The sequence below is a fragment of the Anarrhichthys ocellatus genome, unplaced genomic scaffold (genome assembly GCF_004355925.1).
Source record: "Anarrhichthys ocellatus isolate YVR2014 unplaced genomic scaffold, GSC_Weel_1.0 scaffold13, whole genome shotgun sequence".
NCBI classification, from domain to species: domain Eukaryota; kingdom Metazoa; phylum Chordata; class Actinopteri; order Perciformes; family Anarhichadidae; genus Anarrhichthys; species Anarrhichthys ocellatus.
Genome location: NW_022280043.1, coordinates 4,109,460 through 4,137,432, shown reverse-complemented (window position 1 = coordinate 4,137,432; position 27,973 = coordinate 4,109,460). Strand labels below are relative to the sequence as shown.

The following is a 27,973-nucleotide window of genomic DNA, read 5'->3' as shown; positions in this document are numbered from 1 at the left end:
TCCAAAGCTCACAATTTTAGGACACCACCACACCTACCTGAGCAAACAGACTGACATTGTCACGATCAGGCTTTGCCTTGTGTGTTCTGTGTGTCTTCGTTTAGTTCACCCTCCTCACTCCCTCAGCATCAGCCTAACTCCCTTCACCTGCCGCTAATCAAGCACTCTACCTGTCAGCCACTCCCTCAGCACCAGTGTGACTCAGCCACTCCCTCAGCACCAGTCCAACTCCCTTCACCTGTCCCTGATCAGTAATCAAGCACTCCCTCATCAGCACAACTCTCCTCACCTGTTTAAGTCACCTTATAAACCCCTGTCTCTCAGTCACTCACTGCCAGGTCATTATTTGTGTTGTACCCACCTGTTTGTCTTGTCCTGCTCCCGGTTTCCCACGTCTCCCTGTCCTGCTGGATTTGCCCCCTCGTCTCTTGTCTCATCCCTGGATTCCCTGTGTTCTTGTAGTGTTCACGTACAAAATGAATTAAACAAAAAAGCAACTTGATGTGCTGATGAATACAGATAACCTGTTTGAATCTCTTTGCAATCGTAAAAAGGTTATCAATGGAATGTGATGGCCGTCAGGCTTCTTTTAATGGCCTTGGTTCAAATTGAGATCGCTGGGGAAAAAAATAATCAATGTGTCGTTATATTGGCTTCAAAGTTGTAGTCATTGAACTGATCATAACTTTCCAAGTAATCTTTAAAACGCCTGCAGAAATACACCAAGGGCTATGGGTTCAAAACATTTATACAAAATGTGAAACTGCTGTGTTGCACTGGCCATCAGCTCCTGGGAAATATTAACTGATTTGCTGGATGCAAGTGGGATCCAACAAATTCATCAGTTCTTCCTTTTGCCCTTGCTGGCAGCTTTTGCTGGAGTTACTGCGGGAACAGCTGCTTGGTAGAGAGCTGCAGATACTTTGTTGATGTAGTACAAGGCAAAGAGGGAGAATATCAGGCTGTAATAGAAAGACAGAAAAAGCAATGGGATAAAATACATTTAACAACTACTTTTAACTGTGTTGTATGAAGTTGAAGGAGTTCTCAGTGATCTGCAGAGGTACTGACACGTACCATGTGGTGACACAGACACGGTGGACCAGACCAGAGGCAAACAGTGACAGGCACAGGCACAGCAGAACTGGAAGTCCAGAGAATGAATGACAAAAGTGAGGAACAGAGCCAGAGTGATATATCAAAGCACTGACATTGTGGGCTAATCCCAGATAAAGTGTGCATACTGTTGTGCAAGATGGTATATCATCAAGGATGCTCATGTTTCAGTGTAAGCTGAGCCGACGCTTGACTTGGCAAATCATAGGAAAAATATCAGGCTAAACATCATGTAAACAAAATAATAAAATTAGAATATAACACATTGTGTACTGACAGCATGAGTTTGATTTCAGTGATGTCACTACTTACTCTCTGGGAATATCTTGGCTTGGAATCCCTTCCCAAAAATCAGATTTTCCATATTATTAAATGCCTGGAAACAAAAGTTAGGGTGTAACAATCCTCAGCGATATCTGTTCATTTACATGCACACAAGAAACCAGGTTACTCAGAGAAATCAGGTTAGGTAAAAAATGGGAAGCAATTTTTTGCTGGAAAATGTGTAAACAAAAGACAACTACAGCATGGAATGTTAATTTAAAAAAAGATATCTCAACAATACTAAAGAATTGTGCAGTTTAATGCTTAGCAATGAGGGATTGAAGCAGTTCAAAAGGATACAGTGAGGGAGCAGATGAAGAGGACTGAGCCGAGGAAACCTCCCAGGATTGTGAGCCACTCGGTGGATCCCAACTGTTTACTGAACATCTGCATCCCAGCGAACACCAGCACTGACAGCAGGCTGGACAGTACTAGAGAGGTGCCCGTGTTCACCGCTACAGGGCAAAGAAAGAGTTTATTGTAGAACTCCAACACAGATGCAAAGTCTTAGTAGGATGCACTAATATACACTCGACCGATGAGTTCTCCTCTGCTTGATCACATCAAAAACAAAGACATTTGGAATCGACACTCTTTTTTTAAAGATACTAGATGCTGGAATGACTCTGTTGCATTTGAGCCACGATATCATCAATTTCGGAATATATCAACTTCAGAAGACCAGTTCAAATACCTGATCACTCACTTGAATGAGTCTAGATTGGCCACCTTAACGCTGATGCCTTACAACGTAACGCCACGTCAGTGTTCGTTCATAGACGTTTCCGTTCAAATTGCTGTTAGCTTTAAGCTAAACAACCGACGTTAGCCACAAACATATCTAATGTAACGCTCTCACATACAGTGCAATAATAAATGTATGCCCTTGTGTTTTAGAGTAGTGAATATGCAAACAGTAAAATGGTTCAGTCCATTTCCAAACGTTAGCGTTAGTGTGACGAAGGACGACCTCTATTGACGGGTTTCGGAGAAGCAGCCAAGCAGGAACCGCACTACGCCCCTTGCGGAAGAGGACGGCAGTCAGCTGCTCGCGGACTAATATTAACGGCATTGAGTTAGTGAAAAGGCTTGAACGAGAGTGGCGGCGCGAAATGACGGCCGTGTCTGTAAATAGATTAGAGTTTATGTGGCTGTTCGGAGTTTGACTTTCAAGACTGTGTGCGTGCAAATAACCAGTAAGTAGACGTAAAGTTTGGTGTTAGTCTAATTTAGTCATACGTGTTGTGTCATTTGCACGGCAATCTATTCTGATATTTAGTAGCTCGTTCGTTGTTTGCTAAGTGGTGACTGTAGGAGTCCCGGACCTGTTTATCACTGCCTGCATTCTGTCCCTGTGTGTCCTAATTAGAAACCAATGTTGTATAGAGGTTTTTACAAATTATTATTTCATGTATATCTGTTTCAGAACCACACACAATTGCTTGTTTGACTATTGTTAATAAACCTCTCAAAGGAACATCTTGTCTGGAGTGCATTCTGATAGACGCCCCCTGGTGGCCACAACTTTTAATGAACCAGTAAAATATATACAGTCCTTTCCCAGTCAATCTAACAGTTAGCTTGCTAGTGTAGCAGACGGGAGCTTTTCCCATTCGCAGGGCCTTGGTGTCCCTTTTAATTACAAGGCTAACACTAGCCAATCACGGTCGGCGAGCATCATATAAATGCGATGGGAATTCCCTTAGCTCCCTCCTGACGTCAAACGCGTGTCCCGCTTCCGGTCTGCCGGACATCCGCCGCTGTGCAGACTATCTCTGGGGCTCCCCTCGTCCTGTACAGGTGATTCACCTGCGGATCTGTCGCTGCCGGTAGCTGTCTCCCTTCGTGTGCGGTGTAGTTTGGTGTGCCCCTGGTTAGGAACACTCACGTGTGGATGTGAGTGTTGTGTACACGTGTGATCGGGGTGCCTCCTCTTTTGGGATCCTCACCTGCACTGGTCCACCTTGCCACTGGTAAGCCTCAGTCCTACTCTTCTTTTAAATAAATGTACACGGCTCTTTTAGTATTGTGATACAATAAAGATTATTTTTGTATTGGAACCACGTCTCATGCCAATCTGTATAATGAACCTGAAGTGTCCTCTGAATCCTGATACTGTGTGGGAAAAGTGAATCCTTAAGCGTGGCGTTGTTGTGCTCTAACTATTGGCTGTCCAGTCATGAATGGAGGAAGAGAGAAATGTAGCTGGTTAGATTGGAACTTCATTTTAAATCTGCTGAATAAACCACAGAGCTATAAATCATTGTAAATGTGTCTCTTATTTCAGTTTATCCATTTTAAATTGATTCACACAAATGGAAATTCATCAATGAAAGACTTTGTTGTTTTATGACAAATCTGAACTGAATATGAAACCATTTTAAGCTGCAGAAATAATTTAGCCTGTACTGTAAATGAGTGTATTACCATTACCGTCTTCGTTAAATGTTTCCTTCTGCTGTTTTTGAGTCTTTGTTGAGAATAGTTCAATAATTCTTAATTCTAATGTAACATACATACTGTTTTATACCTACGTTATATTCCATTTCTATAACCCATCTATTGTTTTAATAATTGATTAAAACTCTGGTTGTGGTAAGGGTCTGGTACTCTGGGTGAAGGAGTATTGGTCGAGGGTAAGCACTGTGAAACACATGTGCCTGAGAAGCAAAAATACACTTGAGCGCCAAAGGGGTTAAAAGCATAAAGAAAAGACAACACAACAGCAGTTTAAGAAACAATTTTTACAACATATATTTGAGATTACAATAACATTCTAAGATATCCATTGAAATTTGACGGACAGACTGGGAACAACAGAATAATTGTTGCTTGTTCTTTAACATTATTATATATTTATGTATAAAAAAACATTGCAGAGAGCGGCTTGTATATCCCTTTGCTGTTTGTTGGCACACTTTATGCACGTAATACAGTCGTTATACATAGTTTTTCCGTCCATTCCTCTGTACCTCAATAATGAACTACAGATCTTCTTCAGCTAGTATCTGTTGACACTTGATTGATCTGTTGTTTGAGACTTAAGTTCACAGTACTGTCTTTCATAATGGCTTCTTCAGTCCAAAAACAGCTATAAACAGAAGAATCTCCACAAAAGCAGGGAGCACACTGGAGGGAGAGACAGATAGAAATGTAGAGGAAACAGTGCAACAGTGCTGAGCACTACTTCCATGCATTCATATGTCATAATTACTAATACTTCATTGATTATGGAGGTTCTATCACTTTGCTCTCAGAAAGCTGATGCATGCAATCACATCAACACAAACACAAACCTGCAGATGGCAAAGATAACCTAATATGTCCAGCATTCCCACTTCTCAAACACAAAGAAAGACAAGGATACGGATGCGCTGCAGTGGACAGCCAGTGCTGGGTTTAATAGCTGTCAGGGAAAAAAATGGTTTTGGGCAAACAATACTAAGTGTATATACACAAACCTGCAAAAGGCAAGGATCCACCAGTAGATGTCACACTCCCACTGCTCAAATAGAAAGAAAAGCAGAGGCACTGGCATGGACTCCTGTTGCTAGAGTTTGGAGTCATGGAATTGTAACTGACAATTAGAATGACTTTTTAATACCACTGATCTCTCTTTATACTTAGATATTTCATGTGACATCAATTTCCTGTCTCTTTGTTGAGGCTGTCATCAATTCTAAGCGAAAATGATTTCCCACCTCTCTGTCTTTGTGCAGAAGATGAATGTCATTGTAATTGCTGCTCCTTGTAGTAACGAAGTCAGAAAGGAAACAAAGGGGGGAGAAATGGCAACAAAGGCTCCTGGCTGGAATTGAACATATACCAATTATATTGTCATCTCCTATCAATCATCATCAATGAGGGGCCCACAGTATCAGTCTAAAAGGATACACAGGAGACCTTGGCTGCAGTTGAACATGGACACTCCTGAGAAGAACCCAGCCAACTCTATAGCAAACAGACCGAGGGTGACCGCCAATGCCACCACCAACCTGCGACAGAGAGTCATATGAGAGGGTGTGTACGCCTGTGTGGCAGTGTTGTAGTACTCGAGGTCGGTCTCTGTCTCGTCTCGCTCTCAGACAATTAGGACCTCAGATTTTATTATAAGGCAGGTCACGACCACCACAGTGGGGACATCACTAAATTGCATTTGCATTGTCTGTTTATTTATTTAACATCATTACTGTGATTGCTAATAGAAAACAAAAGAAAATCCCCACAAATAAAATTCCTCTCTGCAATTCCTTTATTTACTACTTGACTTGGTCTCAACCCCTCAAAGACTTGTACTTGTCTCTGTCCTGATACACTGTGGTCCTGGTCATGACTTGGTCTCGGTTTAGGTGGTCTTGACTACAACTTTGCTGTGTGGGTCAAAATTCATCTTACTTTCTGTGTGTATGCATTTGTCAAATGTGTTCTTACTTCCTGTCTTCATCGTCATACTGCTCTTGCGTGAAATCCAAAGGCAAGCAAGCCTTCACGTTGTTTCCCTGTGAAACAAACATTTCCAACAGCTTAGCATGAAAAACACTAACTTAATCTTTGGTTTTATATATATATATATATATTTATATATATATATATATATTTTTTAATTTATTTTTGAACGCACCTAACACGCAATATATCACTACGGGTTAGAAAAGGTGAATCCAATCTGTTACTTACCCTCGACCAAAAGATTGTGATAACGATGACAAGGTGAGCTATAATGGTCAAGAACCGTGCAGGTACGAGGCTGCTGACAGCCGACATACCGAGCAACTCTTTACTTAAACAGACCACGAGTATACTGGAATACACTGCGCAAACAAATGCTACGTTATTTGCTGCAATTTCAATGTGCCCTGCGCTTATTAGCCTCTGCACTAAGCTGCAGTCTGACAAATACGCTTATTTACTTTATCCAAGGCGACCATAAACGACACTGTGCGACGTTGAAACACACACTAATTAGAAATAGCGAACATATCGCAACGAATATTTAAATTAGCTACTATTACGACCAACACAACAAAGAGATACTACATCCACACTATTGCGCCTAAACACGGTTGCTACAACAACTGACACCATAAATAGGAGCTGGTGCATTCTTAATTACAGTCCGGTTTCTCTAACGATCAATATCCAAAGGTTCCGGACACGGACAACAATTGAAAGAGGACTGTTCGTGTTTTTCTTACACAACACTGCCCTCTAGCGGTACTACGAAAACTGGGCCACAAACAATTGGGCATATTTAAAAGAATTGCACCTCTGAAAGCAACAACCAGGAGATGTATTTTGACTAACTGGGCAAGAAGGAAGCGATACGATTCAAATATACTAATTCTTATAAAAATAATAATAATACTGGGCATAAACCGCTGTTTCATGGTTGGACCCATAGCCAGGACACGTTGTTTATAAATTGTCAAATATGCAAATATTGAAAACACATAACAATACCAATATCTATTTTAACAATGTAACATGTTTAATGGTTGAAACCAGACCTAACCAACCCCCCCCCTCCCTCCCTCCCATCCTATTTCTACACCGAGGCGAATCGCTGCTTTAGAGACAGACCGCACAGAATCAGCGTGCGCATAACGGCACACTGAGCAGAGAAGACCCACACAAGCAAATCTGTTGTGGTGGTTGACCAATTACGGTCCAGGGTCGCATTTTCCTCGGTACGACTGACATACCCTGCCCCTGTCTTTACCCAGAAAAACAAAAGGTTTCGTTGTTGTATCGCAGTGACGCTGACATCTTCGAGGTATGGCTGAAGCGGAGTTACAAACCTTTACCTCTATCATGGACGCTTTGGTTCGCATTAGTGTAAGTATGACGCTCATTTTATTACCCTATTTCTTTTAAACCAGTGTGCTTATTTTAAACAAGATACCACCATCGCATTTTGTCATCCGCCCTCATATTTAATCCCACAATTTGTGCCATATTTCCTCTCGACCCATCTGAACTCACAGGCTGCGTGTGTGATGATGGAATGTGAGGCTTTTCTTCCGTTTGGGCATTTTTTGGGCATTAATACAATCAAACAGAGTTTTTGGCAAAAACTCGAGCACTGTGGGTGGAAACATTAAAAAAAAGCAAGGCCACAAATAACATAGGCTATATCCAAACGTTGCAGATAAAGCGGTGGATGTTTGGTGATTATAATCAAATATGTTGGCTAACGGCTTCAGATGCTCATGGGCCGCATAGATGAGGCAGAACTGATGTGCGTTGTCATAGAAACGGGATGCTGCGTTTAGGTAGGCTATAGATGCAACACCGGAACTGGGCCTCCAGTAACAACTGAAAGCTATATATTTATTTTAACATTTTTCCTTGGAGAAGTGTAATACTCAGTTACCAAACCACGGTATCCTATACCACAGCTGAGCTAATTCCATATCTGACTTGTTCAAAGGGAAGGTGAAGCTTGAGACGGACTAACACCTGAAGTCAGGGGAAAGATATTTTCCTCCCCTGTGCTTTATACTTCTAACATCAGCTATACAAAACCAGTGTCTGATGCCGCTCCCCTTCTCGCTCCTGACTCCTACACATCTCATCTACATTCTTTTTTTACAGGTCACAGGAACTGCAGAATGTAAAGAGCAGTGGATTCTTTTTTTACTCTAGTGACTCAGCCTTTATCGAATGTGACTCCTCACTCAGCTCTCTTCTTGAACCTCTCCCCCTCCAGTCCAACATGAAGAGTATGGAACAGGAGCTGCATTGCCCGGTGTGTGACGAGATGGTGAAGCAGCCCGTCCTTCTGCCGTGTCAGCACAGTGTTTGTCTGCTGTGTGCGGCTGAGGTGTTGGTACAGAGAGGTTATCCTCCTCCAGACCTCCCTCCAGAGCCCAACTCGCCGGCCTCCACACCCAACACTCGCTCCCCACGACAGGCTCGAAGACCCACACCCAGGACGCCTGACCGCTTGGAACGGGTCCTCAGAACAGGTGGCGAACGGATGTGGAGCTTATATGTGTTTGTTTGGTACAGCTGATGGGAATTTAAAAATGAAAATGAATGATCTCAGCATTGGGTCATCTTAGAGTGACATCATTGTGCAAAAATGAAAAACTGACATCGTGATATGACATCACGGTCTTTTTAGCAACCGACTTTCATAGGTGATGTAGCTGATACATCAGTATCCCGCTGAGCATGCAGGGCTTTATGCATTCATCTCATGACTTATTGAAGTGCATGTAGAGCAAAGTCCACAGAGACAAGGAGTCAAGGAGGCACAACAGGCAGTAAGCATCTGTCGAGCAGGTGTATTTTCACTGCGTGTGTGTAAGCTAATAGTGTTTCCTCCAAAGTGAACTTACTTTTACTTATCACTGAATACATTTTTATACATGTGAGGGACAACTAAGAGTTCTGCCTTATTCTCCTCTACATCTCTATCCATGTCTCCTTCTCCTTCATCTCCCCTCCTTTACACCTGCGTCCTCCTCTCAGTGTGCGGGACATATCCAGGTTGGAGACGGAAGGACGCGGCCCCTCCCCCCATGCTGTTCCCGTGTCCTTCCTGTCAGCAGGACGTGGAGCTCGGAGAGAAAGGCCTGACAGACTGCCTCCGCAACCTCACACTGGAGCGGATTGTGGAGAGGTTTGCATGTAGATATACAGCAATATACTGTAGCAGAGAGAGTCACAGGCGCAGTCAGGTGTAGTAAGAGCTGACACTGCAGGCTCAAAATGACTTGTGCTGTCTTGGTATTTCACTCCATGATAATTTCTCATCATCAGCTCACTAACAAAAATCATAAAGAAAGAAGAAACAAAAAATCCCCTTATCAATCCTGCAGGCAATAAAGACAGGCAGCGAATGAAGGGCTTAGTCAATACTGCCTTATAAATAAGACAAGAAGTAATTTGCTAGAAGGAGTTTCCATAATGAATCATTCCTTTACTCCTGATCAAAGACTGACCCTCAGAGCTGGTTGCAGGGACAGCACAGAAACGTTGAGGAAGTTTGAAATGAAATACTCTTTCTTTAATGTTGATCATCCTCTTCTCTTATCAGTTCAAATTGTGAAGATCAAATTGAGAGGAGCTGCTTTGGAAAAAAAAAGCCTTCTGAGATGGGCAGAGAGTTATGTTTGATGAGTGCAGCTGCTGATTCCACTAGAGTGGTTGTGTTGGTCAGGAAAGTGTGACGGTGCATGTTTTACTGCGCAAGATGCAGTAACAAGGCAGCTGGTGGTGATGTATCCAGGTCAGGCACTTCCAGAGTAACTACTGAAAAGAGAGCAGGGCAAACCCGGATGAGCTCAATCTTCCCTTTGTTGAGTTTTATGGACTCCTCCTTTTTTTGCATTTTTTTCTGCTGCAGAATTGCTTTCGCCCTGCTCTTATCTCCCTGCACCCCTGTCTGCCCTTTAGGTACAGGCACACAGTAAGTCTGGGCAGTGTAGCCATCATGTGTGGTTTCTGTAAGCCTCCCCAGTCTCTGGAGGCCTCTAAGGGCTGCGCTGATTGCAAGTCCAACTTCTGTAACGAGTGTTTCAAACTCTACCACCCCTGGGGAACCCCTCGAGCTCAGCACGAACACATTCTACCCACCAACAACTTCCGGCCCAAGGTTTGTCTGTTTTTGTGTTTTGCTCATCATATACAGTAGCTTCTCTTCTGTTGTCATTGTACCTTAATCCTCTTCCGTGCTCCAGGTCCTAACATGCACCGAGCATGAGCAGGAGAGACTGCAGTGGTACTGCCGTAACTGCCAGAGGTTACTGTGCCCACTTTGTAAGCTCCGCCGTGTCCACCACGGACACAAAGTGTTGCCTATAGCACAGGCCTACCAGGCCCTCAAGGTGAGTCGGTTTCAACTGTGTTAAGATCTTGACGTTAGCGGCCTTGAAATGTTAACTTCTGTGGCTAAGTGGAGAGCAGGGCCGTCCTTCAATCAGAGGATAGGCGGTTTGATCCTCGGCTCTGGCTCCGCTAGTCGCATGTCGATGTGTCCTTGAGCAAGACACTTAACCCCAAATTTGCTCCCGTAGCTGTGCCTACGGTGTAGAAATGTGATAGAATCTGAATTGTAAGTCGCTTTGGTTAAAAGCGTCTGCTAAATGACTGTAATGTAATGTTTTGGTCTTACAGGACAAGGTTACCAAGGAAGTCAACTTTGTCCTGGCCAACCAGGAGACAATACAGAGTCAGATCACTCAACTGGAAGCTGCCATCAAACAGATGGAGGTGAACTATCGTTTCTCTGTTTTGTCAAAGTACCCGTTTGCTCATGCTGTTCTTTGAACAGAAATAGTTGGAGAATCTGCTGCAATATTTGGGTTCAATGGAAATGACTGTGGCCAGCAGTGTTTCTTCTATAACACTGCTGCGGTCTACACAACCAATAATTACTGTTCTTTTGGAGAACAAGCTGAAAGCACTGATGTTTACTTACAAAAAGCAACATTTTTGACACTGATCAACAACACACTGTGGTTTTGTTGTGCTTCAATACAACGGGAATCCATCCCCAGCCTATCCTGCCAGTTAACCGTCACTACAACTGCAGCTAAAGGCACAGGTAGTATTAGTGGGCCCTCTAGAGGCCAGGGGGCTCTGGTGCCATAACACAATTCTGTGCTGGCAATATCTTCGACATTGTCTCTGTGTTTGTCATTCCGAATCTGTCATTGCTGTTTAACTCAGCACTTTCTCCCCACTCTGTCTCTCTCCAGGCAAACAGCGCAGTGGCTCTGCATCAGCTGACCCACTGTATCCGAGAGCTGGGAGCGGCGGTAGTGGAGCGTCAGGGGGCTTTGGCTCTGGCCCTGGAGGGATCCCGCAGCAGGAGGGAGGATGCCCTGTCGGTCCAGGTCTCGGTGAGGCAAGGCCTGCTGGAGCACGCTGGCCTGATGGCCTACACCCAGGAGCTGCTCAAGGAGACCGATCCACCCTGCTTCGTACAGGCTGCCAGAGTCACCCACAGCAGGTAACACACTTATTCAGCTGAATCCTAAAATTTTGGAGGAATGGATTGGTAAGATTTTGCTTTCTGACATCTGACATGTCTTTCCTCCTCCAGGCTTGTGAAGGCCATAGAAAACCTCCAGGGTTTCTCTCTCTCAGCTGATCTCTCCTTCAGGAACTTTCACCTCGACGCATCCAAAGAAGTCAAGCTCATCCACAGCTTGGAGTTCATACATGGTAGGCTCTTTTGTTTCTGCGATTCAAACCATATATAAGTGAAATTATACTTTATTATAGTAAATTAACCACATTTGTTGCGTTGTCTCCTCCACAGCCCCACTGGCTCCAGTCATTGACACCCAGAAGACACTTGCGTATGACCATCTGTTTCTGTGCTGGCGCCTCCCTCAGGACTCGGCCCCAGCTTGGCACTTCTCTGTCGAATACCAACGACGAGCAGGAGGGGCCGCAGCCACTTGGGGCGGCACCAGATCTCCTAATTCTGCAACTGCATGGCTGCGGCTGGATGAAGTGAGAGGAACCAACGCTGTGATCAATCGGCTGCAGATGGACAGCGTGTATGTGCTCAGGGTGAGAGGCTGCAACAAGGCCGGGTTTGGAGAGTACAGTGAAGACGTTTACCTCCACACTCCACCAGCACCTGGTGAGAGATGGGCATCCATTGTTTGACATCACATTTTAACATTTCTTTTACCACAAAAAAACATAATCTTTCCATTCTTTTAAAAACAAATGAGGCCATTCCTTGTTTCCAATGCAGTTTCACTGAATTAATTGCAAATAATTGTACTGTAAATAGCTTGGAGAATAAGTAATATGCCTTAAGATGTTTTTAAATTCAAAACAGGTTTGTTTGCATTGGTAACAAAGAAAACACTCTGCCAACAGTTAAGTTTGATATTTTTCCGATATTGCCATTTCTTCAATTGATTAACTAATTGTGATATTTTTTACTTTTCTCTCCATTCCTTTATTTTTTCTATTCCCATTTTTTATTTTAGCTTCTGCACATCCCTTTTTATTCTGCATTTCAGTTTCATCCAGACTCTTTCCTGTCTGTCCTTCTGCACAACAAATATGTATCGTTCCTTTATATTGTCCTAGGTTCCCTTTTAATGTTAGTTTGTCACAGCCCGACTCAAAAGCTGCGATAAAGTAGGGTGAGACCAGACGAGTTTATAAATAAATAGCACATTTATTTAAAACATTAACCTTTGCATTAAACATGCAAGTCAGTAATTAGTCATGGAAGCATGTATGGAACGTCTACTACAAACCAAACAGCAGCCACATCAGCCAGGGAAGAGGGAGCCTCCACGTGAAGGTGGTGAGCTTTTATAACAGGAACCACAGCGGGCCCAGGTGTGGCTCATTAAACTGATGACAGATTCTGTAAGTCAAGGAAGAGCCAGGAAACAGGGACACCTAGTGGAGTGGAGGGGTCGTCACACTCTACATTGTCCTTCCTTCACAAAACCAGTTTCAACAACATGTAGATGTGAATGTTACCTTTACTCTGATTCTCACATTTCCTCCTCCTGCTGAAACCACTCCATCCTATTTTTCCTCTTGAATACACCTTTTCTCTTGATCGGCCTCTTATTATGTGTTCTCCTCCCACGCTGGTTATTATTCCATTATGTGATCAGACTTGCTGTAGCCTGACTGTCACAGCTTCGGGATCTAACCCTTCCTCCCTCGTGACTCCTTTCCGTTACCTTCCTTGCCATCTCTCTCCCCTCTTCACCCCTCCTTTCCCTCCTGGTACGCCTCCTTTTCCTGCCCCCTCAGTGTTGAGTTTCTCTTTGGACTCACGCTGGGGGTTGCATGCTGACAGGCTGGCATTGGGCAGAGGACAAACTTACGCTCGCAGTGTGCCAGGCCTCTCCCTCCTGCAGACTGCCAACCGCACACTCACTTCTTGCAACTTGACTTCTGACCTGCTGGTGGCCGACTTGGCCGTCACTGAAGGCAGACACTACTGGGCATGCTCCGTGGAGCCTGGTTCCTACCTGGTAAAGGTGAGAGGGATGCTTGTTGGTCAGCTGGATTGGTATTATAATGCGTTGCATATGTGAAATCATCTGTACCTTACATGCTGACTCACAATTGATGTGACCAAAGATTTCTGTCTTTCTGACTCTGTTTGCAGGTGGGAGTAGGACAGGAGCAGAAGCTACAAGAGTGGTTTCATCTCCCCCAGGACATGGCCAGCCCTCGGTAACTAAATCGCCCTCTCTTAAACATAGACCTTCCCCACAAGCTGAGCTATCAGGACTCATTTATGTCCATCTGCCACTGTGGCTGGTGGATTCCAAAAGCTACCAGCCACTTAAGACATTAACATTGGGTTTTTAGGCGGGCGAGTGAAGCAAATCTAGCAGCCACTTGCATATTTTACCAGCATTTGGCTGGTGGCTGGTGCTAACTTCCAACCCTGTTCTTTCCTATTCAGTGTTTTTATTGGATTATCTGCATGGTTCATTTAGTTTTAAGGTTTAACAGAAGGAAAAAAGACAAACCATGAAGGAAGGCCTTGAAGCCACAACTTTCAGACTGTGGAGCAGTTTCTCTGTTAGCTGAGCTCTCAGAACCCTGAGGAAACTCACTGACACAAGTTTCTACAGTCAGATTACATGTAGTCACTTGATCAATTATTGATATAGAATATTGATTAATGCACCTTGAAAGTATGGAGGAAGAGTAAATAGTACACACACACATACATATATAATCACAATATGTAAACATACACACATATATATATATATATATATATATATATATATATACTTTCACTGCTGTTTTGAGTGTCTCATAACTACATGAACTCTTAGTTTTCACACACAAAATTCACATAACACTGTAAATATACAATCGTATAGTGTCGTGTATATTGGAGTTCCAACACAGCTGCAGTTAGGACTAAGGACACAATGTGCATGTTTTTAGGGGACAGATGACCAACTTGATAATATCAATATATCACTGTTTTATTTTGTATTCTTGCTTTTCAATGACTTTTCAATACATTCAAATTTAATACAGGTGCAAATAGAAGTTGCAGAGTATAAAGTGGAGTATTTTATATCTTCAGGTCATTCTGTATTTAAACTTTTTGAACATTTTCCTCCTTTGCTTAGTTTTTCTTTTGCACGGTCTAATCTTTTCCCCCCGTCTGCCTCCCCCCGTCTGCCTCCCCCCAGCTGCGACCCAGACAGTGGCCATGACAGTGGGGCAGAGGACGGCCAGGACTCTCCTCCCTTCTGCTTCCTCACAATAGGCATGGGCAAGATCCTGCTTCCTCAGGGACATGGTCACACTCAGACCCACGGGGACAGCCAGAGCCAGGGGGGAGTGCACTCCCACAGTACCAGCCATAGTAACCTGCCTCACTCTCATACCACTCCTCTGCCACCACGACTGGGAGTGTGTCTGGACTGTGACAAAGGACTTGTCACCTTCTATGATGCCCACTCGTTGCGGATCCTTTGGGAGGGACACATGGACTGTTCAACTCCAGTGTGTCCGGCCTTCTGCTTCATTGGCGGAGGGGCCCTGCAGCTGCAGGACCTCGTGGCCAATCGGAGCATCGAGGAGCCGTCACCACGTAGGGTAACTATCCAAACGCGTGCAACAAATCTCAGCAAATAAATTGTGGTGGGACAGTTTATGGGGCACATCAAAGCAATCAAACTTTATGTCAATAGAGATACATGTGGTTTGTATTCATAATAATTGTATTATTGTAAGTCAATAATGAATTGCCTTGATCCTGTATTGATGCTTGATGAAACTGTCACTGCTGAATATGGTTAAGGTTTTCCTCTCAATGTGATTGTTGAGATCGTAATATAAATATATCATGTTCTTTTGCATTGGCACTTGGCCTGACATGACATATTGTATTTGGCTATTTATTTCCTGCTTTCTTTCTCTTCAATTGCTTAATGCTCCTATGGACATTGTGGCTGAAGTGATTTTAGACTATGCAGAATTGTGTTGACAGGGTGAGTAAATCCCCTTTAGAACAGGTTAAATCTGTTTGCAATGTAAAAAAAAAAAGTCTGCCCTTCTTATACACTTGTCTTAATTTGTCCCAGAATGACTGGACAACAAAAGTTGCATGCAAGTGTAACTAGGATTTAAAACGTACATATATGCAGATAACTGACTGTTATCTGCATAAACATGCACATTGTGTACACCTCAGATGTACTGTATGTCTAATTTTATATCTTTATTTTTAATGTTGCCTCAACAAGTGTTAACGATGTGCATATAAGTCAGAATTAGAGAATGTGAATATTCTTCGGTTGTTGAATTGTCAAGTTCTGTTGGCTCACGTCAGGATCACGCTTCTCTGTGTCTAAACAGGCCCACGTGGTATTTTATATAGTTGCTGTTTTGCATTTCAAAAAGGACTTTTGAGGCATTTTCGGCTGGGTGAACACGCTAACAGTTTGACTCAATCACATGTGAATACATTTCAGTGTTTTACATTTTGACAAAAGTTAAAAATGCAGATGGCCTACTTGGCCAGTTTAAAACTGTGGCGTTTGAGGGGTTTGCACATACATATTAATGATTAGATGTGGATGGATGAAGTAGGCTAATGAGAAGAGGTCTATCTTATGAGCTCTGGTTGAGCCATACTACAGCTGACAGTAGCTCATTTACTTGACTAAGCTGATAAAGTAATGTCTGGGGAATGTAAGAGCCCAGTTATGTATCATTTCAGTGCAAGAGATTGTCTATATTGTAATATTTTCAAATCGACTGGCTCCGTCTGTATTTTGATATAAAATGTGATTTTCTGATTAGTATGTGTGTGTGTATGTGAACTCTGGCTGTGACTGTCTCGAATGACATGTCTAGACTCCTCTACCTGTGTTACAACACAGCACTTGAATGACTTTAGACTGTAGCATCGCAAACATCCGAATCTCTTCATTTAGATTTAGCCTCGGCTGGTAGAATGTTTAAAACAATAAATGACTGATAACTGTAACATGGAGTCCCTTTCCTTCAAATAATGACCAGTAATTACTATGATGTCTTCTAAAGTTACATAGAGGTAACTGTACAAGAGCAATGCCCCTCTTTTCTGAATAATATAACTTGCTTTTCCTCGATAACCCAAGAAACCTTTTCTTTAGTGTATGTCCTCTTGTTTTGTATTTCTGATAGGCTTTCAATCTGAATCACAGAGGACTCTCTTGGTTATAAACCTATTTTATTTCCATCATCGCAAACAGTGTGTTTAATTGTAGCGTGCTATGAAGTTGTCACATTTTGATTGACAGTAAACAGCACTGCTCGGAGTGCATGGGGCATGCCTGCATGTAAGGGCAAGCGTGCCCTTAATCACCCGAGTGTGCCAGATCTAACAGGTAAAGTGAATCTTTTGTGCCACAGGGTTTAAATATAACCAGCCTATTTTGTACAGACTCAAGACACACCTTAAGGACACGAGGCGGTATTATATGTGAGCTCAAGACAAGGGCGAGAGAGGTGACGGTTCAGTAGGTGAGCCAGTTGGACTGGTCGTAGAACACACTGTCCTTTCCCAGACAGAGAGACAAAGGTGACAAGTTCAGTATAGCTATTGCGTAACATCAGAGTAATTGAGCATTTGTTATGGTCGTCAACAAAGAGATGTTGCAATCAAACCAGTGTTTATGCTCTGTAAGTATGACTTGTCTGCTGCAGGAGCATGTAATACAAATAATGAACCATTAGGGGGCGACATTGTTTGAGCTTTGTCTATTTCCTCTGTCTCAAACGTCAGTCAGCAACAGGTGCATGATGTGTCAACACTGACTTGACTGGTCACACATCTGTGATGACAGGTCAGATATAAGTTACGAGTGCTATTATTTGAGCTATTTATTGTGTCACACCTGGATGAATATTTATCTCTCTCTCCTTGTGCCACTTTCCCATTCCCATTTGTTCAACCAATGTATTTGTTACTGACAATAAACAGGTGGTGAATAGCCCAAGGCTGACTCATTTTCATCTGCAGTCCCTTGACAAAATGCACCTGCAAAGTTCTGCAGAGTGTCACATATTAATTACACTTATCTACATTGCATTTACACTACATAAACTAAAAGGGACGTAATAGAAAGAGAAAGAAAACCTCCCATAGAACAAAACTACGTTAACACCACATTGGTCCCAGTATTATTGTAAAAACAGTCAAACTTGCAAAATGTGCCATTGAAACAGCGTTTCCCTTAAGTGTTTTCTCTCTCACTCCGCCTCCTCAGGCTCTGGTGGTTGCATCATGTCTTGGCTACAGCTCAGTCTAGTGTTCACTTGTTTACCCAACAGAACTCCTCCCCACATGAGTTAAGCCAGTGTTTGCACGCAGGTGTGTTGTGAAATGCTATTGTTCTTGTAATTTGATTTAATGGAGGAGTTTATCGCATGTCCGATAAGATGAATAAGCAACTAAACTACACCAATAACAGGGAAAACCTGGGAGTTTAGAATTCACATGAATACAGATAATTACCTATGCTGTCGCTCAAATATTTCATATATCTCAACACAAACATAGATGTAATATTTCATGGATATTTCACTATCTCAGATGACCTGTTCTGAGTCATTACCTTGGATGAAACTACAGTACTTGAATAGCCAATAAAGCTTTGTTTCATGTGTTGGAGTTGACTGAGGCAAAAATGCTGAGCGCCATGCAGAATAAGTTCCACAGGCATTGATATGTAGCACACTTTCAAATGTGCAAACAGTGCAGGAAGCTGCAGAAATGTTTGCCAATGCAAGCACAGGCTCCAAGTCCCCAGAACAGCTGTGTCTCCTGTCTTTCCTCAGCACCTCTGCACATCACAGCGGACATGTACGTCCTGCACACACACTTCTCCACCAACATTTAGGCCCCCCGAGTAACTTTACAAGTCCCAACTATGGTCTGCACGTTTTCTGTCTGTAAACTGTCAAACTAAATGGTTTTCCACCGCTCGAAGAGGTTCCCGTACATCACAAAAAACATTTTTGTTTGACACTGCAATGAAAGACACACACACACACACACACACACACACACACACACAAACAAACACATGGAATTGAATCCAAATCCACTTCACATGGTTGCCACTCAAAAACACGTACAATCCACATTTACACATGTACACACACACACACACACACCAATCTGCTGCATGTGTGTGTGTGTGTGTGTGTGTGTGTTCTAAATGGATGCCAAAGTGAAAAAGCATGCTCAGACAGGACCAAAGCCCCTGAAGCTCTGTGAGTATTTATATGTGATTGTGTGTCATTTTTAGACTGGAAAGACATTAACTCTCCTGAACCACCTGTTTGGCTTGATTTAAAACTTTAACCTGGTTTGTGGCTGCACATGCTATGTGAGTATTAGAAAGGATTTATAGAACATAACCAAAAAGAATAAGAAGTTTGTTTAATTCAAATGTATTTATTTAACTTTTAAAGCCAGCTAAATTAAACGTTGAGCTTGACACACGCAATTCTGCCATTGGGTCCAGTGGTGTCAAGCTCAGTTATTGAGTCTCTGATCGGAGGATACCTGACATATGATTTATATAGAAGGTGAAATGTGTATGTTGATCCGCGCTGACAGTGTTTTTGTCCATAGGCTGTCCTCTGACAGATTAATGACTAGCTGTCCACATATCACTTTGCTCAATGTTCCCACTGTAAAGGGCGGCAGAAGCAGAGGGAGGAGGAAGAACAGGAAGGAGAAGGATGGGAGACAGCGACAGGATATACTGAACCACACAATATAACCCTGAGGACACAACGGAGGGCTGCCTGTAAATCTATTTCCGTACAGAGCAAAGGTCTTTCAGCACCAACTGGTAACAGTTAAAGAGCTGAAAGCCCACATTTCTTTTGCATGTGTGATTGTGTGTGTATGAGAAAAAGGAAGGTGGTCTTTGTGTGTTACCTATGTGGCATGCATCCTTTCAGCTGTGCAACCACCAGGCTCTGAGGAGAAGAAAATGCTGATTATAAAACCCAAACAAAAGTGGAGGAGCTGGTAAAACTGAGAATAGAAAGCCACTTGCTAACCCCCTGCACACGGTTCCCCATAAATACCTACCACAGCAACTGCATTTACAAACAACGGAGTGCACGCATATACATGTACACCAATACAAAGCTATGAGAGAAAGCTTCAGTATCAATGTTGACTGGGGAATTTCATGTGTAGTCCGTCAGTGAAATTTGCTGCATATCAAGAGAGCTTGAAGTGATTTTTTCTCAGGGGAGAAGGCGTGTGTTGCTCCTCTTGTAAAATCTATATAAATCTTAGACTGGCTGACATTTTGAAGAGACAGACCTGATTATCACTGCAGATGATCTGAGGGCACAAAACATGTCAGTCAGCTGTGTGACATAAGTGTAGGAGCAGGACTGCGGGACCACCAAGTCATTTTAGAGGAGTGAAAGGTGAAGGAGGAGACTGATAAATTGAGAAAGAGAGGGTGTAAGAAGATACGGGTTAGAGATTTGACTTGGGGAAAGGTGAGGAGAAACACGACGAGGAGAGACAAAGAAATGCTATGACAGTGCGTGAGAAGAGCTGACCATGGGAATAATAAACCAGTAAAGGGACAACGACAACGGAGACGGGTGGGAAGGTCGAGGGGCTGACAGGAAAACTGAGAGAAGCACATTCCTTCTCTCCCTCTTGCTCTCTTCAAAACAGCAGCTGGGACAGGTGTGCTTTTACTGATGGTAGAAAGTGCCCAGGCTGGATACTGGCCCCCCAGTGAGCTGTGTGTATGCTGTGTGTTTATATGCTGAGTATGCACACTGTCTGGCTGCAGACTGCATGTTAGCAGAGACTTTGTTGGGTGTAATTACAGGGGAAACAAATCCCATAGATCAGACTTTGCCCATAATGATAAAAATAGACATCTGAATGCACACATAGTGTTTGTTGGGGAGAGACTGTGGAAGAGACAACAAAGTGTACGTACAATGTGTGTATGTCTTAAAGATACTCAGCGTGTGTGTGTGCTGTTTAAGGAGACCGTCTCTACTTCAGGAAACAGAGGGATCCTGTTTGTGAGTTGTACTCATTGTTCAGCTGATTAACCCCCTCATCACCCCCTACTCCACACACACTCATGTAAACAACATAGGCCCCATGTCAGTATTTGGCTGTCGAACAAAGACGTATAGCCTACACATCAGCATGAAGACCGTGTTTTGATTTCCAGAGTAACACTTAACACGCTGTCTCTTCACAATAAAACCATAGTTTGGAACGAGGGGTGTGTCCAGCCAGTCTATCTGACTCCATGCATTGTCCCTCCAGCCTCATTGATGTCTGTCTCTTTTCACTAGAAGAATGGACAACATCTAAAACTCCCTTCTCTTCTCCTAGACGCATGAATTACTCATTTTTCTCATCTTACCACATAACTGCCCTTTCCTCAGAAATGACTCACTTTATCTTTGTATCTGGGTTGTGTAGCAGACCTGATGAGTCACCTGTCTGCACTATCCTGTCCCTATTTTTTTTTAGTAATATTTTGTATTAAAGTGGACTTTCGTCAAGTTATAACTTAATTACAGACCAACGCAAATCCATGGCATTACCTTCTTCATGTCCCAATTTTTGTTTGTATACACACTTCCAGTCTGCTTTCTCCTGCTCAACGTTTTAGCCACGCTATCGATGGTTCGGGATAGCAACATCGACCCGTCAGTAGTTACCCACGAAGATCCAGACTAAAATATCACAACTATCGGATCGATTGCAATGACATTTTGTACACATTCATGACCCTCAGACTGGATACATTTTCCCGTATCTGGTGAAATATGTCAACATATCTCTACTGGTTGGATTGGCAAACTAATTTGTGCAGACATTCATGGTCCTCAGAGGATGTACTGACTGGTGATCCTCTGACTTCTCCTCTAGTGCCACCATGAGGTTCACGTCTGAGGTTTGGAGGGAAATGCCTGTTTTATGAATTGGCATAAGATTTGGTTAAAAAAATACTTCACCCACGAGGATCATTTGTTCATAATTTACTCTCCCTGTATTACCTTGAATTCTTAAAGAAACTTATTTTTTCTTGCATTCCTCCAGTGAACAAATAATAGAAAAACAAGTAAAATCTTGATGAATCAGAAAAATCATCTATAAGCATTAAATAAATATGTAAATTTTTGGGGTGAAGTAGGCTCTTTCTTTAAATTCATGTTTCCTTCAGGATGGATTGCATTCACTTTGTTGTTTTATAAAGTGTTGTCATGCTACAATAGAACTATATGAGCCAAACCTAAATTTCTCCTTTGAATTCTTTTGGTTTCCTAGGTTTTACTGTTTCCTACCTCCGTCTCATACATCTCGTCTGCTTTTTCATCTCCTTTACTTTCTTGTTCCCTCTTTCAACTGCAGCTCATTCATCTCCCACCTCTAGTCCTCTGAGCTTAGTTTTTTCCTACACAACACTCAAGTCCAGCTCAATCCTGTGTTGTGTCTGTGGTCTCTTTGAGCTCAGGAAGAGAGGCCAATGTAACACACACACACACACACACACACACACACACACGCACACGCACACACACACGGGATGAGAACCTCTGGCATGGCCTTTCCCACCACTGCCCTCTCTGTATCAACACAGTCACACAAACAAGCTAATTTGCACTGCTGCACCATCAAACAGGCTTTTGTCTCTTCTTGTGCATGCGCGCGCGCGCACACGCACACACACACACACACACACACACACATATCTGCATGTCAGCTCATTACTACGTCCATAACAAAACCTCCAACACAAATCTTCCTTCTTCAAAGGGTCAAGTGCAGTTTACTCACTTTGCTGTACAAAAAAAAAAAAAGTCTTTCATGTCCACCATGTTCACAACTTAACAAGCAATCAGCAAATACAAGTCATTGATGGTTATGGTAAGAATTTATTTACATCCTTTAGAAGTGTGAGAATCAGCACCGACACTCGGCTGTTTCATTTGCATAACATATGTCCTTATTACAGATAATAAGGAGGAGACAAGCAAGACTCAATTACCCATGACAACCAGCCATCATTCATTCTTGTAAACAAACCCAAGGGTGTAAAAAAAGCCTCAGCCCAACAATATAAGAACATAATATCTGATCTTAAACAACATAAACATTATGTATTAAAAAGACCCCGGACCTAAAATATATAGAAAACAAATATTACTTACTGCCACTCACTATTCTGTCTGCACGCTGATACAGAAGCTTAAGTAGTAACTGTTAACGGATATGAAACTATCACCACATTACCAGGGAAAACATGAAACTATAGACTACATTATTCCACACATGGGTACCAGGGAAGAGAGCACTACATGTGTATTAAAATAGCAGCCAGCAAGTTACAACTCCACAAAACCTTTGGCTAGTATGAGTTGAGGAAGATACAATCCAATTCACTGAACTGTGAACAGACTGCAAGTCTCCTGACATGTTGCTAGATCAGTAAATACCAAACGTCTTCAATGGCAAACAGGATCTAATAGAAGGCACTTCACGGACATGGAGAGGAAAAACAGGTTTAAGAAATGTCAAAGATTTCAAACTTTTTTCACTGAACTGAGTAACAGATATACTTCCCCAAAGTCACAACAAACACAAGACATCATCTCCACTTCATCTGCAGTGTCGTCCAAAGACAGTTCGTCCTCTCCACTGTCTCTCTGTGTGATTAAAAATACAAGTGATGGGAAAGCTTTGCTGCAGCCCTCCATGAAGTCAACAGATCTGTCATCTCTTTGTTTTCATAACCCCCCCTCTCATATCTGCATAGGCTTATAGGCCGGTGACCTCTGAGTGACAGACGCAAATCTCCAAAACAGATAAAGCCTGAGGAGGCTGGTGAAGATGCCGGGCGAGTTTGGAACCTGGAATGAACACAAATAGGAAGAGGAATTGAGGATACTGGCTGGCTGTCATTTAAAATAATAAACAAATGTTGAAAGCTGTGTTTACAGCGGGGATTCAGGTGCATATTCACTGTATCGTACCACAATATAGTAGTCGTTCAGCTGGAGGCCGTACAGGACCCAGGAGGTTGAAGTGAAGAAGGTGGCTACAGTCAGAGGGAAGGACAAGCACTTCACATCACCAGTACGCACTATCTGTACCTAAAAGGGAGGAGAGAAAGACGAGGAAAAATAAGAAATATATAATAATGTAAACACTTGTGTGTGTTTAAAAATTGCCATTGTAATACCACACTCAAATATCAATCACCTGCACCTGTGAAAATACCTGCAAGCAATTAGATCAATTAGAAATCAGAGCTTGAACACAACAAATGGGATTCAGGTTTGCTCTTTGGTGTGCACAGCAATGGAGGCAGATTTTGGAGAGAGACGTAGAGGAAGTAATTGGGTTTGAGTATATGAGCATTGAGAATAACACATTTGTTTGTTTCCACATTCCATTTTTGCCCATACTCTATATTTACAGCATGCTACGAATGAAAATGCCAAAAACTCCAGAAAGATAGTGTTTTATAGTTGGCATGTGGAAAGAGCTATTTATTTGGTGTTTGAAGTTGTGATGCAAAACTATAACTAGTTTAAGTAGAGTCTTCACAAGTTTCAGAATTTGTGTTTCAGCAGTTGCAAAAAACTCTAAAGTTTTTATGTTTACGATGGATGAAATTACTGTGTAATGTGAAAGGTGTCACTTGCATTGACGAACTAACGGCATTATCGCAGACTTTGCGGCTCTCCACAGCCCCACGGAGAGTTTTAGCATCTTAAGCCTGCAACTTTATTGTTTTGGTTCACTCTCATTGCTCTCATCAACCTCGATTCCAGCAGCCGCAAGCTGCCGTTTTCAACAAAAAACTAAACCAAAAAACCCTTCTAACTGATAAACCAACTGTACACTATCTGCTGGGCAACCAAACAGCACAGTGGAAAAGGTTAGCAGTTAAAGACAGAGATATTTCCCTCAGGAGTTGGAGAGGACCAAAACGGAGCTAAAAAAAGAGAGTGAATATCAGACTTACATATGTCAGGTGGCCACATACACGACTCCACAGGAATGATAGTGTTGCTCTGTCTTCACAAACTTGTGAAAGTGATAATATGTCAATGTTGTGTTTACAACTTGTTTTCGCCGCCCCCGAGTGGCTCCACAAAAAAGCAACAATGAATGCTGCTTTAAGGTGTCAGTATACTTCAAAAGAAGTGCTTGTCAGACGGTCAAACATAGTCGGAAATCCTGTTTCCCCCAAAACACTTCCAATGTTGGAATTGGGTGGGGGTGGGGTGAGACAAAGTATGGCATTTTTCTTCTTTTTCTGCCACGTTTCGTGTGCACTACAGGGTGCACCGCTCTGAATGCCTTCCAGGAGAGGACAGTATCTGAAAATGTGTGCCGTAATCCCCATGCTTAAATGAGTCTTGCATCTTTGAATAATAAGTGCCAACATGACATTTCTGTAAAATGTGAGGAGAAAACAAGAATGTAACCAAGGGGATGAGGCACAAACACGACAAGAGGCGGAGAATAACAGGAAGACACAGATGAGGAGAAAGAAAGGCAGGAAGCTGACTGAGGGTCATTCAGGGCTGTGAGGCAGATGGAGGGAAGAAGACAAACAGGATGGTAGACGGAGTGGCAAGATGACACAAAGAGACACAAAGAGAGAGAACTGTGGATTTATTCCTTCACTGGTAAATAGCTGCACGTGCAGAGTTGACTGACCCGAACAGATGCTGCCTGCTGTCTTTGCAGACGTTCAGCATATGGTCCGAACAGAAGACTGAATGTGCGGTGTACAGCTTAGTGTGCTGAAGTTAATACTGTAAAGTTGATATGAACTTTGATACATGTAGAGAACAGCTTTCACAACACATTTAGTGCTGAGAAATATTCAGTCTGCATAAAAACTTTTGCAACATTTGCAAGTTGGGCATTTCTTTTCTATGAGGATGTGTACTTTTCACAGGTGAAATTGCATTAACACGTCATTAAAAGTAAACGTTTAACGATTCATTGTACAGCCCTGTGCCACATATTTCACCATTTTATCTTCAGTGATCCTGAAAATGTCATTTGACTGTTTTTTGTTTTTCTGGGTTTTAATGGGCGGAAAAGCCGCCATGACTAGTTAGCATGACTCACACACTGAGCTGAGCAATAACTCTAACCGTACTGCTTATCCTCTTTCAACAGCATTATGGGGTGATACGAATGTAAGATATCTAAATGAATTTAATATCTTGTAAAATTAGATACGGCACTAAATAGGGATCATTTACGATAAAATCAAAGACTATCTTGGTTCATTATCATGGCATGAACATCAGTTTGATGTATATCAGCGCTGCAACTAATACGTTGACGTACGATTGACTTATTAATTAGACTTGATAGTTTTGTCCCACAGAACAAGCAATTAACTGGGATATTAACTGTGACATGAAACACAGAAAAGCATAAAATCTTCATATTCGAAAGGCTGAAATTAGAGATTGGTCTGCATTTTAGCTTTTTAAAAGCTTTAAAGACTTGTCCATTGACAAGTCATCCAGGCTTTTCACTATTTTCATCACTTCTGTACGTTACTACACTAATGTGCATTTAGCAGCATTGGTGGAAGAAGTACTTAAGATATTTTACTTCAGTAAAAGTAGAAAAATATTAGCATCAAGAACCAATGGCCCATTTCAGACTTATGTGTATTATGTTACTGGATTACAATTAATATGTATTAATGTGTAGATAACGTTGCAGCTGGTAAAGGTGGGGCTGATTTTATTTACCGGTTTTAATTGCAGGCATCTTGTGAATTTCCCCCTGGGGACCAAGATAGTTTTCCCCTTATCTTTACGTTCATCATGTATTTGTTGATAATATTCTGTAATATTAATCTTCATACGAACTAGTAACTAAAGTTCTCAAATACACGTAACAGAATAAAAAGGCTTGCCTATGAAGTGTAGTGAAGGAGAAGTATAAAGTAGCAAAAAAGAGAAAAATATAAAGTATAAGTACCTGAGAATACAGTACTTCAGTAAATGTTTGTTTCCTCATTGGATTTGTGTTCATAGTCCAGATTTACAGCATGCTACAAATGAAAATGAATGTTTTATACTTAGCACACCAGTGTGCAGTTGGCATGTGGAAAGATTTTTGTGTGAAGTTGTGGTTCAAAAATCTAATTTCTAAAAGACTTTACAGTTTGAATGAAGAGTTTGCTTCTGTGCAAGAGATGTAAGATCATTTGTATTTTGCATATATGTTTTACTTTCCACCACTGATTCCCAGCTATTGCTAGATAGAGGATATTTTTTTCTTACATCTTTCATTTGACTTTGTACGTGCTGTCTGTATGTAGCGTGTGTCCGTAATGCATGCGAGCACGCACCAGGTCGGTGAGCGGGGACAGGTACATGCTGACGGTGATCACGCTGCAGGTGAGGCCGAGCTGGCTGAGCCGACTGTCTCCCTCAGGAAGAAACTTGGTGAAGTAGAACCAGCCGCAGGTCAGCACCGTCCCTGCCGCTACGGTCTGTGACATCACCAGCCTCTGAAACACACACACACACACACACACACACACACACACACACACAGAGAGAGAGAGAGAGGTAAGGAGAGACAAGCGTGCACAGCTGAGTGGCCCCAGTCTTCACTCCCTCACTCACCTTTTGGTTAGTGTAGTAGAGGTACACGATGATGTAGAGGATCTGGAGTAGAGCTCCGATGACGTTGACCAGGACAATCGTCTGATCCGTCTTCAGAATCCCATAATACAGCCAGCCCAGGTTACTGTGGAAACGGGATGAGCATCAGAACTGCTGAGCGGAGCAGGACAACAATGACCTCTGAGCTGGTTTTTCCAACTGCTAATAAACACCACAGAAGAAGAAGGAGGAGGAGGACGAGGACGAGGACAACAATGCTACTAAACTGATCCTTGTGAATAATTGTACACACACACACACACACACACACACACACAAACTCACTTAAGACACGTGGTGAGGAAAGGAAGAAACTGGATATCCTCAGCACTTTTGGATTCTCTCATCTTCTTCAGGTCGGTCCTAGAAGCGCGTGCACGCACGCACGCGCGCACACACACACACACACACACACACACACACACACACACACACACACACAAGGTAAACAAACAAGGTAAACAAATGAGAGAGAAACAAAGTCAACGCAGCCTCCTTCACAAACAACAATATGTGACTCACCTCGTGTTTCTTACCAACCAATACACTTAAGAGGATGAAATGACAGTGAAACATTGCAATACAGCATGACATTAAATTATGAGAAAATTCAACTTACAGTCCAGTCGAGAACATCCCGACTGTGAACACGATGCACGCCCATGACAGAAGTTGCATTGAATCCATTGAAAAGTCTAATACGCGACCCGGTTGTGTATTTTACGCGCAATGTTTGCTTTTCAACACGGATGCTTGAATTGCATACGATGAAAGACCGAATACGACGGTCCTCCCCGCTACTCACTTCACTGTGTTTCCGTGTTTGCGATCA

The 27,973-nt window shown here is 42.5% G+C and overlaps 4 protein-coding genes across 4 annotated transcripts; 1 reads left to right on the top strand and 3 right to left on the bottom strand.

The window, feature by feature from the left end:
• Positions 1-466: 466 nt before the first annotated feature.
• On the bottom strand, positions 467-2,512 carry krtcap2 (keratinocyte associated protein 2). The gene is made up of 5 exons (XM_031853065.1): positions 2,458-2,512; positions 1,741-1,895; positions 1,429-1,492; positions 1,078-1,144; positions 467-962 (listed from the first exon to the last, which is right to left on the bottom strand). The coding sequence occupies exons 1-5, from the start codon at positions 2,510-2,512 to the stop codon at positions 842-844; spliced, it is 462 nt and encodes a 153-aa protein (XP_031708925.1). The 3' UTR covers positions 467-841.
• Positions 2,513-4,416: 1,904 nt separating this feature from the next.
• Positions 4,417-6,859, bottom strand: tmem107 (transmembrane protein 107). The gene is given in 5 exon segments (XM_031852488.1): positions 4,417-4,569; positions 4,737-4,833; positions 5,335-5,435; positions 5,872-5,939; positions 6,118-6,859. Coding segments are annotated over 5 exon segments (420 nt in total). The 5' UTR covers positions 6,205-6,859; the 3' UTR covers positions 4,417-4,502.
• Positions 6,860-7,022: 163 nt separating this feature from the next.
• Positions 7,023-19,021, top strand: trim46a (tripartite motif containing 46a). The gene is made up of 12 exons (XM_031853400.1): positions 7,023-7,275; positions 8,150-8,408; positions 8,917-9,067; positions 9,844-10,042; positions 10,128-10,274; positions 10,564-10,659; positions 11,148-11,401; positions 11,495-11,616; positions 11,714-12,043; positions 13,192-13,421; positions 13,553-13,620; positions 14,607-19,021. Exons 1-12 carry the CDS (start codon positions 7,216-7,218, stop codon positions 15,052-15,054), a joined length of 2,364 nt encoding a protein of 787 aa, XP_031709260.1. The 5' UTR covers positions 7,023-7,215; the 3' UTR covers positions 15,055-19,021.
• Positions 19,022-23,223: 4,202 nt separating this feature from the next.
• slc50a1 (solute carrier family 50 member 1) lies at positions 23,224-27,973 on the bottom strand. Its single transcript, XM_031853561.1, has 6 exons — positions 27,761-27,973; positions 27,427-27,504; positions 27,103-27,226; positions 26,823-26,984; positions 23,458-23,577; positions 23,224-23,334 (listed from the first exon to the last, which is right to left on the bottom strand). Exons 1-6 carry the CDS (start codon positions 27,826-27,828, stop codon positions 23,227-23,229), a joined length of 660 nt encoding a protein of 219 aa, XP_031709421.1. The 5' UTR covers positions 27,829-27,973; the 3' UTR covers positions 23,224-23,226.